The sequence below is a fragment of the Pseudophryne corroboree genome, chromosome 9 (genome assembly GCF_028390025.1).
Source record: "Pseudophryne corroboree isolate aPseCor3 chromosome 9, aPseCor3.hap2, whole genome shotgun sequence".
In the NCBI taxonomy this organism is placed as follows: Eukaryota; Metazoa; Chordata; class Amphibia; order Anura; family Myobatrachidae; genus Pseudophryne; species Pseudophryne corroboree.
The window spans coordinates 248,233,096-248,247,146 of NC_086452.1; the positions used below are offsets into that span (position 1 = coordinate 248,233,096).

Below are 14,051 nucleotides of genomic sequence, written 5' to 3' on the forward strand. Positions count from 1 at the left end.
TTCAGTACTTTCTCCTGAGACAAGAACAATCGCTGGTTGTGAGTGTCCAATAACACTCCCAGATGCACCATGCTCCGAGCAGGAACCAGGGAAGATTTCTTCCAGTTGACTAGCCACCCGTGGGCTTTCACGAACTGGACAGTCAGAACTAGATGACAAAGGAGAATTTCTGGGGAATTTGCCAGGATCAACAAATCGTCTAGGTACGGCAGGATCCTGACCCCTTGACGGCGGAGTACAGCCGTCATTACCGCCATTACTTTGGTGAAAACTTGCAGAGCCGTTGTCAAACCAAAAGGTAACGCCCGAAACTCAGGTACTGCTGTGACATTGCAAAAGGAATATGCAGGTAGGCATCCTGTATGTCCACGGAGACCATATAGTCCCCAGGCTCCAAGGCCAGAACAATAGAGCATAGAGTTTCCATACGAAACTTGGAGACCCTCACATACTTGTTAAAGGACTTCAGACTGAGAATGGGCCGCGAGGACCCGTTTGGTTTCGGGACTAGAAAGAGCGGTGAATAGTACCCCTTGCCTCTCTGAGCCAGAGGGACCTGTATTACCACTCTTGTGGTCAGGAGAGATTGTACCACCGAATGAAGAGTGTTTGCCTTCACCTGGTCCAAAGGGACATCTGTCATGCAAAATCGATGAGGGGGACATTTCTCTTGAAGGATACGGCGTAACCTCAAGTGACAACTTCCCTTACCCATGCATCTGAAGTGGTCTTCAACCATTCCTGGCCAAAACCTAGAAGCCGGCCCCCCACCCTGGGATTCCCCAGGGGGAGGCCCGGCCCATCATGCGGCAAGCTTGTCGGTTTTGGAAGCAGGCTGACGGGCAGCCCAGGCCCGCTTTGGTCTGGGCTTAGCAGGTTTGGAAGTACGAGCTTGTTTCGGGTACGCCTGACCTTTTGCTTTTCATGGACGACGAAAGGGCCGAGAGAAAGTACTTTTAGCCTTCGGTGCAGAAGGAGCCGTACTTGGTAGGCAAGCTGTTTTAGCAGAAGCCAGGTCAGCCACAATCTTATTGAGGTCTTCTCCAAAAAGAGGGTTTTCTTAGAATCCATATCCACCGACCAGGACAGGCCTGGCCAACCTGTGGCTCTCCAGCTGTTGTAAAACTACAAGTTCCATCATGCTTTGCCACAGTTTTGCTATTAGGGAATGCAAAAACTGTGGCAGGGCATGCTGGGATGTGTAGTTTCACAACATCTGGAGAGCCACAGGTTGGCCAGGCCTGGACCAGGATCTCAACCAAAGGATACGTTGAGCCAAGATGGACGTAGTGGCAGCCTTAGCCGCCAGCACCCCGGCATCGGAAGCCGCATACCTTAAGGTAAAGAGAAGCCGTGGCAATATATGAGACACATTGTCTAGCATGATCAGAAGCGTTGGAAGGTAGCTCCGCCTCAAGCTCCTGAGCCCATGCTTCAACAGCTTCAGCAGCCCATGGTTGGTCTATGCATAGCCCCCATTAGGGTGTAAATCGCTTTCAAACAACCCTCCACACGTCTATCCATCGGTTCCTTCAGAGAGGTGACGGTAGTCACTGGAGGAGCTGAGGAATCTACCATGCGTTAAACATGAGAATCTACAGGTGGAGGAGTTTCCCAATTTCTACATAGCTCCGTAGAGAGAGGATAGCGAGCCAACAGTCTCTTATGCGGTGTGAATTTTGTTCCCGGATTTTCCCAGGATTCCTGACGTATGTCAGCCAGGTGTTGAGAATGAGGTAAAACTTGTTTAACCACCTTCTTACGTTTAAATCTGTCCGGATTTTTAGAGACCGCCGCAGGCTCAGGTTCATCAGAGACTTGAAGAATGAGCCTGACAGCCTCAATCAAATCAGGGACATCCACCAGTGACTTCCCTTTCCCATCAGAAGCATCAGAGTCAGTGTCTGTGGGGTCAGTATATGCACCATCCTCCTCAGAGGATGTGTCCGGAACAGCGGTGGATTGTGAGGAAGTAGCGGCCCGTTTAGAAGACGTCTTAGGTGGGCGAGAGTGAGACTTATTTTTAGTCAGCGATCGGTTCAAGTGCTGTAACTGAGATGAGATTTGATCTGCCCATGGCGAATTGACTGCAGGGACCATAAACTGCTGCACTGGCATAGGAGGTCCCGCAGGGGGCGTAAATTTTGTTACCAGCGTATTTAATAAAGTGGAGAAGGTGGGTCATTATTGGCCCCCGGTGCTACAGACCCACTGGGAGGTAAGGAACCCCCAGAACCTGAACTCTCTGCTGCCATGTTTTTCTCAAAAGTGTCTGCAGCATCAGCTCACGCAATGTGGGAGAAGCCCCAGTTCTGTTGCCCCGTGTAGCTGACATAACGATAAGCTCAAACAGCCGGCAACCTAGTACAATATTAGCACCAATATACCTAGCAAGAACTCCCAGTGTAGTGTGTCAGCACAAACTGGAAATCCAAGAGATATGTGGTGACTATAAGTCACAGAGAAAAATACACAGTGAGTATATCTTGTGAAACACCTATATCAGTTAGTAAACCTGACGCACTTAGCCCCCTCAGGTTACAGAATATAGGAGTAGCAAGCTGAGTGAAATACACAAGATGGAAGCCACGCAGCAGCTACATGCACACATATAGTCACAACTGTACAAAGTAATACTCAGTATAGAGATATATATATATATATATATATATAAAAACCCTGACTGTATACACTCTTTCTTAACTAACTGTCTACTGACAGGTAGAATACTTAAGTGTCCTGTAAAATGTACAGCGCTGACGAGCAGACGGCTTTACAGAGGAGGATTTGCCCAAGCAGTCCCAGGAACAGCGCAGCTCCGTGTAATGGTTGCTGACAGGGAGTGAGGGAGAGAAATGCAGCTCCAGGGCGGGAACATTTACCCAAATTACGTCCTGTGGCTGGGGGAGGGGCTACAGGTCAGTTAGGCCTTATCCCCCTGATGGCTTCCCCACAAGGCGCTGCAGGCTGCAATGAAACAGGTTTAAACAGAGACAAAAACCCCACCTGTGCCCTGTGTCCCAGAGGCTAGTGGAGCGGCTGCCCCTTACAGTGTCCACGCCAGTGCCCACGGCCGCGCCGGATCGCGATTACAGCGGGCCAAAGAGACCCCTTACCTCCCCTTTGAACGCAGCCACGCGATCCAGTAGACAGCGTCGAGTGTGTGACTAACCGAGAAGAACACCGGAGCCTCCGCTGTAGTTACCCAGCAACCAGGGCGCGGGAGTATACAGCGCCGATGGGGGAGTAATTGAGCTGCAGCAGGGGATGTCTGACTGACATCTAACACTGCTGCAGCCCTTGAAGTCTTCAACTATTCTTTTTTCTTCTGAAAAATAGCTTTTCTTAGGGCTGCAGGAGCAGCCCCCCTGTTGTATGCCTGCTTACTGCACAGCACCAACTTACAAACTGAGCAACTGTGCACGGAGGCGGGGTTATAGAGGAGGAGGCGCTGTGCATCTTGGGAACAGTAAAAGCTTTGAGCCTGTTGGTGCCTTGGATCAAGATACTACTCTCAACCTCGATGTTAATCCTTGTGGAGCCCAGTGTACCCCACAGCAGAAATTGGTAATTTTTACACTTTTTTAATACGTTTTTCATATATATTATTGAAGTTCTGGCAAATGACTATGGGCATGAACCACATCTTATTACACTAAAGTATATAAAAACAATTTTAAAAAAACAGAAAATCCATGAGAATGGGTGATTTTTATATAGAACTTAAAGGTTCTCAGTGACAATGATTTATGGAAATGGGAGGTCTCTGTACAGACCATTTTTACCCGTTAGTAATACCCCCCGCATTTAAATACAAGTGAGGGCTGAAGTATGAAGTCGGGACGTACAGCGGAAGTGACGCCCTTTAACAGTGGAGAAGAGCAGTACTTATAATTTGGACTGTCACTATATATCTTTTTTTTAGGATACTATATATGGTACCAACATAGTGCATTTTTTTATATTTCTTATAATCTATGTGTATGAGTTTTTTCACCTGTATTTTATTGGAGAAATAAATTACTCTATTGACTAGAATTTGAATTATATTATTATTTATAGCGTCTATATTACTTGTGAAAAAGCGATGGGAGATCCTTTTTCTTTTACTATTTATATACTTACCAAGGGACGTGTGGAAATCCCTTTCTTTCTCCATAGCAGCTAACGTATCAAGTAAGGTGGTGAGCGCAGCCCTTAAATATTTGCTTTTCAATCATTATAAAATGTAACTAATCAATGCTGCCGACATTTCATGGTGTCTTATAAAATAAAATGTAACTCTTGTCCTGTTAGTAGATTGTCTATTGGCACAAACAAGTAGGAGGCGCTATGTACAGATGTGTTCTCATACATCTAGCCTCAATACGCCACACGGTGGGAGATGCTTAACGTGAATGAGACAACACGCTCTGTGCAACTCTGCTAGCGTTGGGCGTTTTTATTGCCGAAAATGCATCTTCGTCGCAATGGAATGCAAATAGGACACACACTGAGATTCTGCTAATTAATTTGATATGCGGCACTTGTTTATCTGTGTGCGGCTGAGTCTGTATATGAAGCACAAAGAACTTCACATAGAAAAAAAAGCACTAGCCACTGCATCGTAGCACTTCATATTCAGATTCAGAGACTCAGTCGCACACAGATATACAAGTGCTGCATATCAATATAATCGGCAGAGTCTTATGAGTACTAGTCGCATCGCGTTGCGACTAAAGCCGGGTACACACTAGACAATATGTCATCGAATCCGGGGCATCGGACCGACATATCGGGCACATCATCCTTCATCAGCCCTAAAATGCAGGACCAACAGAAAACATACCTAGTGAGGGCCATGCTGTCGAATGCGGCATATCCGCTGATGCCGGCTCCCGTTGCTGCCAAAGTCGCCGGGTACACACATTGTCTGGTAATTACCCAACTTAAGATGTATTTTTGGCAATAAAAAATAAAATTAAAATAAAAGACGCCCGATGCTAGCACAGTCTCACGGGCCCTGGGGTGCCAAGAGGAGGCTGTTTGGCGACCACAGAAAAGATATATAGACACATCTGCATATGTTGTGGATTTGTGAAATGAGGAGCTGGTCAGGAATCAAGAGAGCATAGCCATACATCTGATAAGGAGCTAAATCTCTGGGCTTCCTGCTTGGAAGCCCTAATACAAGTGCAAAAATAACGCGGAAAGGGAAGATAAAAAGGACCACTTTTCAGAATTTACCTTCTTTGCCTTTGAACCTTTCCTGATCGTACCTATTGTAGATTTGTGGGGCTGGCTGTTTGTTTCTTAATGTTGGGTCCTGCAAAATACAAACATACTAAAGTTTAAATGTAAGCGATAGGTTTCCTCTTAATTGCGGAGGTACAGACCATAACCTCTACTGCCAACAAGCCCAAGCCCACCTTTTGTAAGAGGGTATATATTCAAAGTGAGGGTGTTACGTGGGGGGGTCTAAGATGCTAAATATTATGGTCGATATGTGGACAATTGAAAAAAAATTCACCAGGAAAAGAAGAGTTTATTGTGATATTTTATCTAAGGTTCCAAAAAAAGGATGACATTAAAAACAGTATAAGGTATGCATACTGTAGCACAGAATGAAGGGATTAAAGAAGAAAATAAGATTTTAAACCTACCAGTAAATCTTTTTCACGTAGTCCGTAGAGGATGCTGGGACTCCGTAAGGACCATGGGGATAGACGGGCTCCGCAGGAGACATGGGCACTTTAAGAAAGACTTTGGATCTGGGTGTGCACTGGCTCCTCCCTCTATGCCCCTCCTCCAGACCTCAGTTAGAGAAACTGTGCTTAGAGGAGACGGACAGTACAAGGAAAGGATTTTTGTAATCCAAGGGCAAGATTCATACCAGCCACAACAATCACACCGTATAACTTGTGATACACTATCTAGTTAACAGTATGAAGAAACATATCGGCCCAAACCCGATGAAACTATAACATAACCCTTATGTAAGCAATAACTATATACAAGTCTTGCAGAAGTAGTCCGCACTTGGGACAGGCACCCAGCATCCTCTACGGACTACGAGAAAAAGATTTACCGGTAGGTTTAAAATCTTATTTTCTCTAACGTCCTAGAGGATGCTGGGACTACGTAAGGACCATGGGGATTATACCAAAGCTCCCAAACGGGCGAGAGAGTGCGGATGACTCTGCAGCACCGATTGAGCAAACAGGAGGTCCTCCTCAGCCAGGGTATCAAACTAATAGAACTTTGCAAAGGTGTTTGACCCCGACCAAGCAGCAGCTCGGCACAGCTGTAGTGCCGAGACCCCTCGGGCAGCCGCCCAAGACGAGCCCACCTTCCTAGTGGAATGGGCCTTAACCGATTTCGGTAACGGCAATGGTCCGTAGAATGCGCCTGCTGAATCGTGTTACAGATCCAGCGAGCAATAGTCTGCTTTGAAGCAGGGCCGCCAACCTTGTTGGCTGCATACAGGACAAACAGTGCTTCTGTTTTTCTGATCCTAGACGTTCTGGCCACGTAAATTTTCAAAGCCCTGACCACATCAAGGGACTCGGAATCCTACAAGTCACGTGTAGCCACAGGCACGACAATAGGTTGGTTCATATGAAAGGATGAGACCACCTTAGGTAGGAATTGAGGACGGGGTCCGCAACTCCGCTCTATCCATATGGAAAACCAGATAGGGGCTTTAATGTGATAAAGCCGCCAATTCCGAAACTCGCCTAGCCGAAGCCAAGGCCAACAACATGACCACCTTCCAAGTGAGATATTTCAACTCCACTGTTTTAAGTGGTTCAAACCAATGTGACTTAAGGAAACTTAACACCACGTTAAGGTCCCAAGGCGCCACTGGAGGTACAAAAGGAGGCTAAATATGCAGTACTCCCTTCACAAAAGTCTGTACTTCAGGTAAAGAGGCCAATTCCTTTTGAAAGAAAATGGATAAGGTCGAAATCTGAACCTTAATGGAACCTAATTTTAGGCCCAAATTCACTCCAGTTTGTAGGTAGTTTAGAAACCGGCCTAGATGGAATTCTTTCGTAGGAGCATTCCTGGCCTCACACCAAGAAACATATTTTCGCCATATTCGGTGATAATGTTTAGACGTCACGTCCTTCCTAGCCTTTATTAGCGTAGGAATGACCTCATCCGGAATACCTTTTTACGCTAGGATCCGGCGTTCAACCGCCATGCCGTCAAACGCAGCCGCGGTAAGTCTTGAAACAGACAGGGACCTTGTTGTAACAGGTCCTGCCTTAGAGGAAGAGGCCACGGATCTTCTGTGAGCATTTCTTGCAGATCCGGATACCAGGTCCTTCGTGGCCAATCTGGAACAATGAGAATTGTTCTCACTCCTCTTTTCCTTATTATCCTCAACACCTTGGGTATGAGAGGAAGAGGAGGAAACACATATACCGACTGGAACACCCACAGTGTCACTAGGGCGTCCACAGCTACCGCCTGAGGGTCTCTTGACCTGGCGCAATACCTGTGTAGCTTTTTGTTGAGACGGGATGCCATCATGTCTATTTGGGGTAGTCCCCACCGACTTGCAATCTGCGCAAAGACTTCTTGATGAAGTCCCCACTCTCCCGGATGCAGATCGTGTCTGCTGAGGAAGTCTGCTTCCCAGTTGTCCACTCCCGGAATGAACACTGCTGACCGAGGCTTACATGATTCTCCGCCCAGCGAGGAATTCTGGTGGCTTCCGCCATTGCCACTCTGCTCCTTGTGCCACCTTGGCGGTTTACATGAGCTACTGCGGTGATGTTGTCTGACTGGATCAGAACTGGTCGATTGCGAAGTAAGATCTCCGCTTGACGTAGGGCCTTGTATATGGCCCTTAGTTCCAGGATGTTGATGTGAAGACAAGTCTCTTGACTTGACCTAAGTCCTTGTAAATTTCTTCCCTGTGTGACTGCTCCCCAACCTCGGAGGCTCGTGTCCGTGGTCACCAGGATCCAGTCCTGAATGCCGAACCTGCGGCCCTCTAGAAGGTGAGCACTGTTTAGCCACCACAGGAGAGATACTCTGGCCCTGGGGGACAGGGTGATCCGCTGATGCAATTGCAGATGCGACCCGGACCATTTGTCCAATAGATCCCATTGGAAGGTCCTTGCATGGAATCTGCCGTATGGAATGGCTTCGTATGTTGCCACCATCTTTCCCAGAACTTGCGTGCAATGATGTACTGACAGTTGTTTTGGTTTCAACAGGTTCATGACTAGAGTCATGAGTTCCTGCGCTTTTTCCGTCGGAAGAAAAACCCTTTTCTGGTCTGTGTCCAGAATCATGCCCAAGAAGGGCAGACGAGTTGTAGGATTCAGCTGCGTCTTTGGAATATTGAGAATCCAGCCGTGTCGCTGCAACACATTCAGTGAAAGTGATACGCTGTTCAGCAACTTCTCCCGTGATCTCGCTTTTATGAGGAGATCGTCCAAGTACGGGATAATTGTGACACCCTGCTTGCGCAGGAGCACCATCATTTCCGCCATTACCTTGGTGAAAATTCTCGGGGCCGTGGAAAGCCCAAACGGCAACGTCTGAAATTGGTAATGACAAACCTGTACCGCAAATCTCAGGTACGCCTGATGAGGAGGATATATGGGGACATGCAGGTATGCATCCTTTATGTCCAGAGATACCAAAAAATCTCCCCCTTCTAGGCTGGCGATGACCGCCCTGAGTGAGTCCATCTTGAACTTGAACCATTTTAAGTAAAGGTTCAGGGATTTTAAATTCAAAATGGGTCTGACCGAACCGTCCGGTTTCGGAACCACAAACAGAGTTGAGTAGTACCCCTGCCCTCTTTGAAGCAGGGGAACCTCTACCACCACTTGTTGAAGACACAATTTGTGAATTGCCTGTAAAACTCTCTCCCTTTCCACGGGATGTTTTGGTAGGGCCGATTTGAAAAACCGGCGAGGAGACACTTCTTCGAATTCCAGCTTGTAACCCTGGGAAACTATTTCTATTGCCCATGGATCCACCTGTGAGTGGACCCAGACGTGGCTGAACAGTCGAAGACGTGCCCCCACAGGAGCTGACTCCCTCAGGGGAGCCCCAGCGTCATGCGGTGGATTTTGCAGAGGCCAGGGAGGACTTCTGTTCCTGGGAACTAGCTGTGGTAAGCAGCTTTTTCCCTCTGCCCTTACCCTCTGGCAAGAAAGGACGATACACGTGCTCTCTTGCTTTTATTGGAACGAAAGGACAGCATTTGATAATGAGGCGCTTTCTTAGATTGTGAGGGAATATATGGCAAAAAAATTGATTTACCTGCCGTAGCCGTGGAGACGAGATCCGAGAGGCCCTCTCCAAACAATTCCTCACCCTTGTAAGGCAACAACTCCATATGTCTCCTGGAGTCGGCATCACCAGTCCACTGTCGGGTCCATAAGACACGCCTAGCAGAAATAGACATAGCGTTTATCCTGGAACCCAGTAAACTAATGTCTCTTTGAGCATCCCTCATATACAAGACCGCATCTTTTATATGCCCCAGGGTCAATAAAATGGTATCCTTATCAAGAGTCTCAATATCCGTTGATAAGGAATCTGTCCAAGCTGCTACAGCACTACAAACCCAGGCCGACGCAATAGCCGGTCTGAGTAACGTACCAGAATGTGTGTAAATGGACTTCAGGGTAACCTCCTGCTTGCGGTCAGCAGGATTCCTTGAGGGTAGCCGTATCTTGAGATGGAAGCGCTATCTTTTTTGATAAGCGCGTCAAGGCCTTGTCCACCCTAGGGGAGGATTCCCACCGTATCCTGTCCTCCCACGCTTTTTCACATACTTCATTCAGCTCATGTGAGGAGGGAAAGGAGACCTCAGGTTTCTTTCCTTTACACATGTGTACCCTCGTGTCAGGGACAGGGGGTTCCTCAGTGATATGCAACACATCTTTTATTGCGATAATCATATATCGAATACCTTTAGCCACCTTTGGCTGTAATTTTGCATCATCGTAATCGACACTGGAGTCTGAATCCATGTTGGTATCAGTGTCAACTATTTGGGATAGTGGGCGCTTCTGAGACCCCGAAGGTCCCGGCGACATAGGGACAGGCATGGGTTGACTCTCTGACTGTGCCCCAGCTTCGGCTTTGTCTAGCCTTTTGTGCAATAAATTAACATTTGCACTTAAAACATTCCACATATCCATCCAGTCCGGCGTCGGCACCGCCGACGGAGACCTAACATTCATAAACTCCCCCTCCTCCTTAGGTGAGCCCCCAACCTCAGACATGTCGACACACACGTACCGACACACCACACATACACAGGGAAGCTATTTTCTGAAGACAGGTGCCCCACCAGGCCCTTTGGAGAGACAGAGAGAGAGTATGCCAGCACACACCCCAGCGCTATATGACCCAGGAAAAACACAGTACAGTAATGTTTACCCAGCAGCGCTGTTTTATGTATCTGCGCCAATTATGTGCCCCCCCCCCTCTACTTTAAAACCCTCTGTCACCGTGTGTCAAGCAGGGGAGAGTCCGGGGAGCTTCCTCTCAGCGGTGCTGTGGAGAAAAAATGGCGCTGGTGAGTGCTGAGGGAGAAGCCCTGCCCCCTCGGCAGCGGGCTTCTGTCCCGCTCAATTTTTTTAATACATGGCGGGGGCTCTTTGTATACATATACATGTACAGCTGGGCACTGTACATCAGGGGTGGGGAACCTCCGGCCCGCGGGCCTTGAAGCCGTTTGCTCCGGCCCACCCGTTTCTTCCAGTGAGACACGCCGCCGCTCAGTCCGGCGGCAGCGTGTCTCAGTTGTCAGTGTCAGGACAGGGAGGAGAGCGCGGCGGCGGCATGTAGAACTTGAAACCAGCCGCCGGTTCGTGAGCCAATCAGAGCTCGCGGACCGGCAGCCAATCAGGAGCCACGGCTGCCGGTCCGCGAGCTCTGATTGGCTCTCGAACCGGCGGCTGGTTTCAAGTCCTACACGCCGCCGCCCAACATAGCCGCGCTCTCCTCCGTGTCCCGCCAAAAGGAGCGGTAAGTAGCACGGAAGGGGGGGGGGGGGGCACTGTGGGGGCATTTGTATACCTGGCACTGTGGGGGGGGCATCTGTATACCTGGCACTGTGGTGGGGAATCTGTATACCTGGCACTGTGAGGGGCATCTGTATACCTGGCACTGTGAGGGGCATCTGTATACCTGGCACTGTGGGGGTATCTGTATACCTGGCACTGTGGGGGCATCTGTATACCTGGCACTGTGGGGGCATCTGTATACCTGGCACTGTGGGGGCATCTGTATACCTGGCACTGTGGGGGGCATCTGTATACCTGGCACTGTGGGGGGCATCTGTATAGCTGGCACTGTGGGGGGGGGGGGGGGCGCATCTGTATACCTTGCACTGTGGGGGCATCTGTATACCTGGCACTGTGGGGACATCTGTATACCTGGCACTGTGAGGGGCATCTGTATACCTGGCACTGTGAGGGGCATCTGTATACCTGGCACTGTGAGGGGCATCTGTATACCTGGCACTGTGAGGGGCATCTGTATACCTGGCACTGTGGGGGGCATCTGTATACCTGGCGCTGTGGGGGGCATCTGTATAGCTGGCACTGTGGGGGGGGGGGGGGCGCATCTGTATACCTTGCACTGTGGGGGCATCTGTATACCTGGCACTGTGGGGACATCTGTATACCTGGCACTGTGAGGGGCATCTGTATACCTGGCACTGTGAGGGGCATCTGTATACCTGGCACTGTGAGGGGCATCTGTATACCTGGCACTGTGAGGGGCATCTGTATACCTGGCACTGTGAGGGGCATCTGTATACCTGGCACTGTGAGGGGCATCTGTATACCTGGCACTGTGGGGTCATCTGTATACCTGGCACTGTGGGGGCATCTGTATACCTGACACTGTGGGGGCATCTGTATAACTGGCAATGTGGGGGCATCTGTATACCTGGCACTGTGAGGGGCATCTGTATACCTGGCACTGTGAGGGGCATTTGTATACCTGGCACTGTGGGGGCATCTGTATACCTGGCACTGTGCGGGGCATTTGTACACCTGGCACCGTGAGGGGCATTTGTATACTTGGCACTGTGGGGGCATTTGTATACCTGGCACTGTGAGGGGCATCTGTATACCTGGCACTGTGAGGGGCATCTGTATACCTGGCACTGTGAGGGGCAATTGTGGATCTGGCACTGCACTATTGGGGGCATATGTGCATCACGTCCCATTTTAACTGGCCACACCCATTTTTTTGCAGCGCGCGCCTCCGGCGCTCACACACAGTACCTCTATGGGGCAGACCTGCTGGGGGGCAGGGTAATTTTTTAAGTTGAGAATTTTTGTATGGCCCCCGAAGGATTTAATAAATATCCAAATGGCCCTCGGTAGAAAAAAGGTTCCCCACCCCTGATATATATACATCTGTGCCATAAGAGAGGTTCCTATTGCTGCCCAGGGCTCCCCCCCCCCCCCATGCACCCTTACAGTGACCGGAGTGTGTGAGGTGAAGGGGAGCAATGGCGCACAGCTGCAGTGCTGTGCGTTACCTCAGTGAAGATTCAGCGTCTTCTGCCGCCTCAGATGGGTCTTTTCCTCACATACTCACCCGGCTTCTTTCTTACGGCTCTGCGAGGAGGATGGCGGCGCGGCTCTGGGATGGACGGCAAGGGTGAGACTGGCGTACCGATCCCTCTGGAGCTAATGGTGTCCAGTAGCCTAAGAAACAGAGCCCTGAAACTCAGAGAAGTGGGTCTGTTTCTCTCTCCTCAGTCCCTCGATGCAGGGAGTCTGTTGCCAGCAGGCTCCCTGAAAATAAAAAACCTAACAAAAAAGCTTTCTTACAGGAAACTCAGGAGAGCTCCTGAAATGCACCCAGCTCCTCTGGGCACAGTATCAAACTGAGGTCTGGAGGAGGGGCATAGAGGGAGGAGCCAGAGCACACCCAGAGTCAAAGTCTTTCTTAAAGTGCCCATGTCTCCTGCGGAGCCCGTCTATCCCCATGGTCCTTACGGAGTCCCAGCATCCTCCAGGACGTTAGAGAAAGGAAAAACACTAAATGAACAATACTATCAGCTACTGCATGTGAAGGAACGCAAGACACATTAAATCTGTCTCAAGATCATGTTACATACATCTAAGAAACATATCCAAAATACGACCATATCTTACACAAGACACCGCAAAAACTCTAATCCATGCTCTCATTATCTCCCGCATTGATTATTGTAATAGTCTCCTGACTGGTCTTCCCAAACATAGGCTCTCACCACTACAATCCATTTTGAATGCAGCTGCGAGGATAATCTTCCTCGCTAGACTTTCATCGTCTGCAGATCCACATTGTCAGTCCCTCCATTGGTTACCGGTATTCTACCGTATTAAATATAAAATACTTTTACTTACATACAAGGCTATTAACCAAACTGCACCAACATACATCTCTTCACTCATCTCAAAATACCTCCCTACCTGACCTCTCCGCTCTGCACAACATCTGCGTCTCTCATCCAAGCGCATTACTTGTTCACACTCAAAATCACAGGACTTTATCTGGGCTTCACCCACTCCGTGGAATGCCCTCCCACGCACAATAAGACTCACCTCTAATCTCCAAACCTTTGAACGTTCCCTGAAAACTCACCTCTTCAGACAAGCCTATCAAATTCCAGACCCACCCACATAACCTTCAGTTCTTCCCTATCTAATTACATCCTCTCTGTACAGTACACACAAAATCACATATCTTGTCTTTCTTTACTCTCACTCACTCCTGACCCTTGGCCAACATTGCTCGGTGATCATATCATACAACCCATTAAGAACCTAGCAATATGGTGGACCTTTATGCAATAGATAGTATCTATCCTTGTGTATCAATGCTTATTTCCCTTTAGATTGTAAGCCTTCCTACCTCTATATCTGTCTGCTTTTACCCACTTTTGTTCTATTACTGTTGTTATAATTGTAAAGTGCAACAGAATATGCTGCGCCATTTAAGAAACTGTTAATAAATAAATGATAAAACATATAAAAACTATACAAGTAATGTACCAAAATACATTAAAATAAAATACATGCAAT

The 14,051-nt window shown here is 48.6% G+C and overlaps 1 protein-coding gene across 1 annotated transcript in view; it reads right to left on the reverse strand.

Annotated features, from left to right (window-relative positions):
• CDC73 (cell division cycle 73) overlaps nucleotides 1-14,051 on the reverse strand; it is a 418,707-nt gene that overhangs the window by 212,618 nt on the left and 192,038 nt on the right. The window contains exon 9 of the mRNA XM_063940193.1: nucleotides 5,227-5,305. Within this exon, the coding sequence (XP_063796263.1) occupies nucleotides 5,227-5,305 (79 nt within the window). The remainder of the gene's footprint in view (nucleotides 1-5,226; nucleotides 5,306-14,051) is intronic.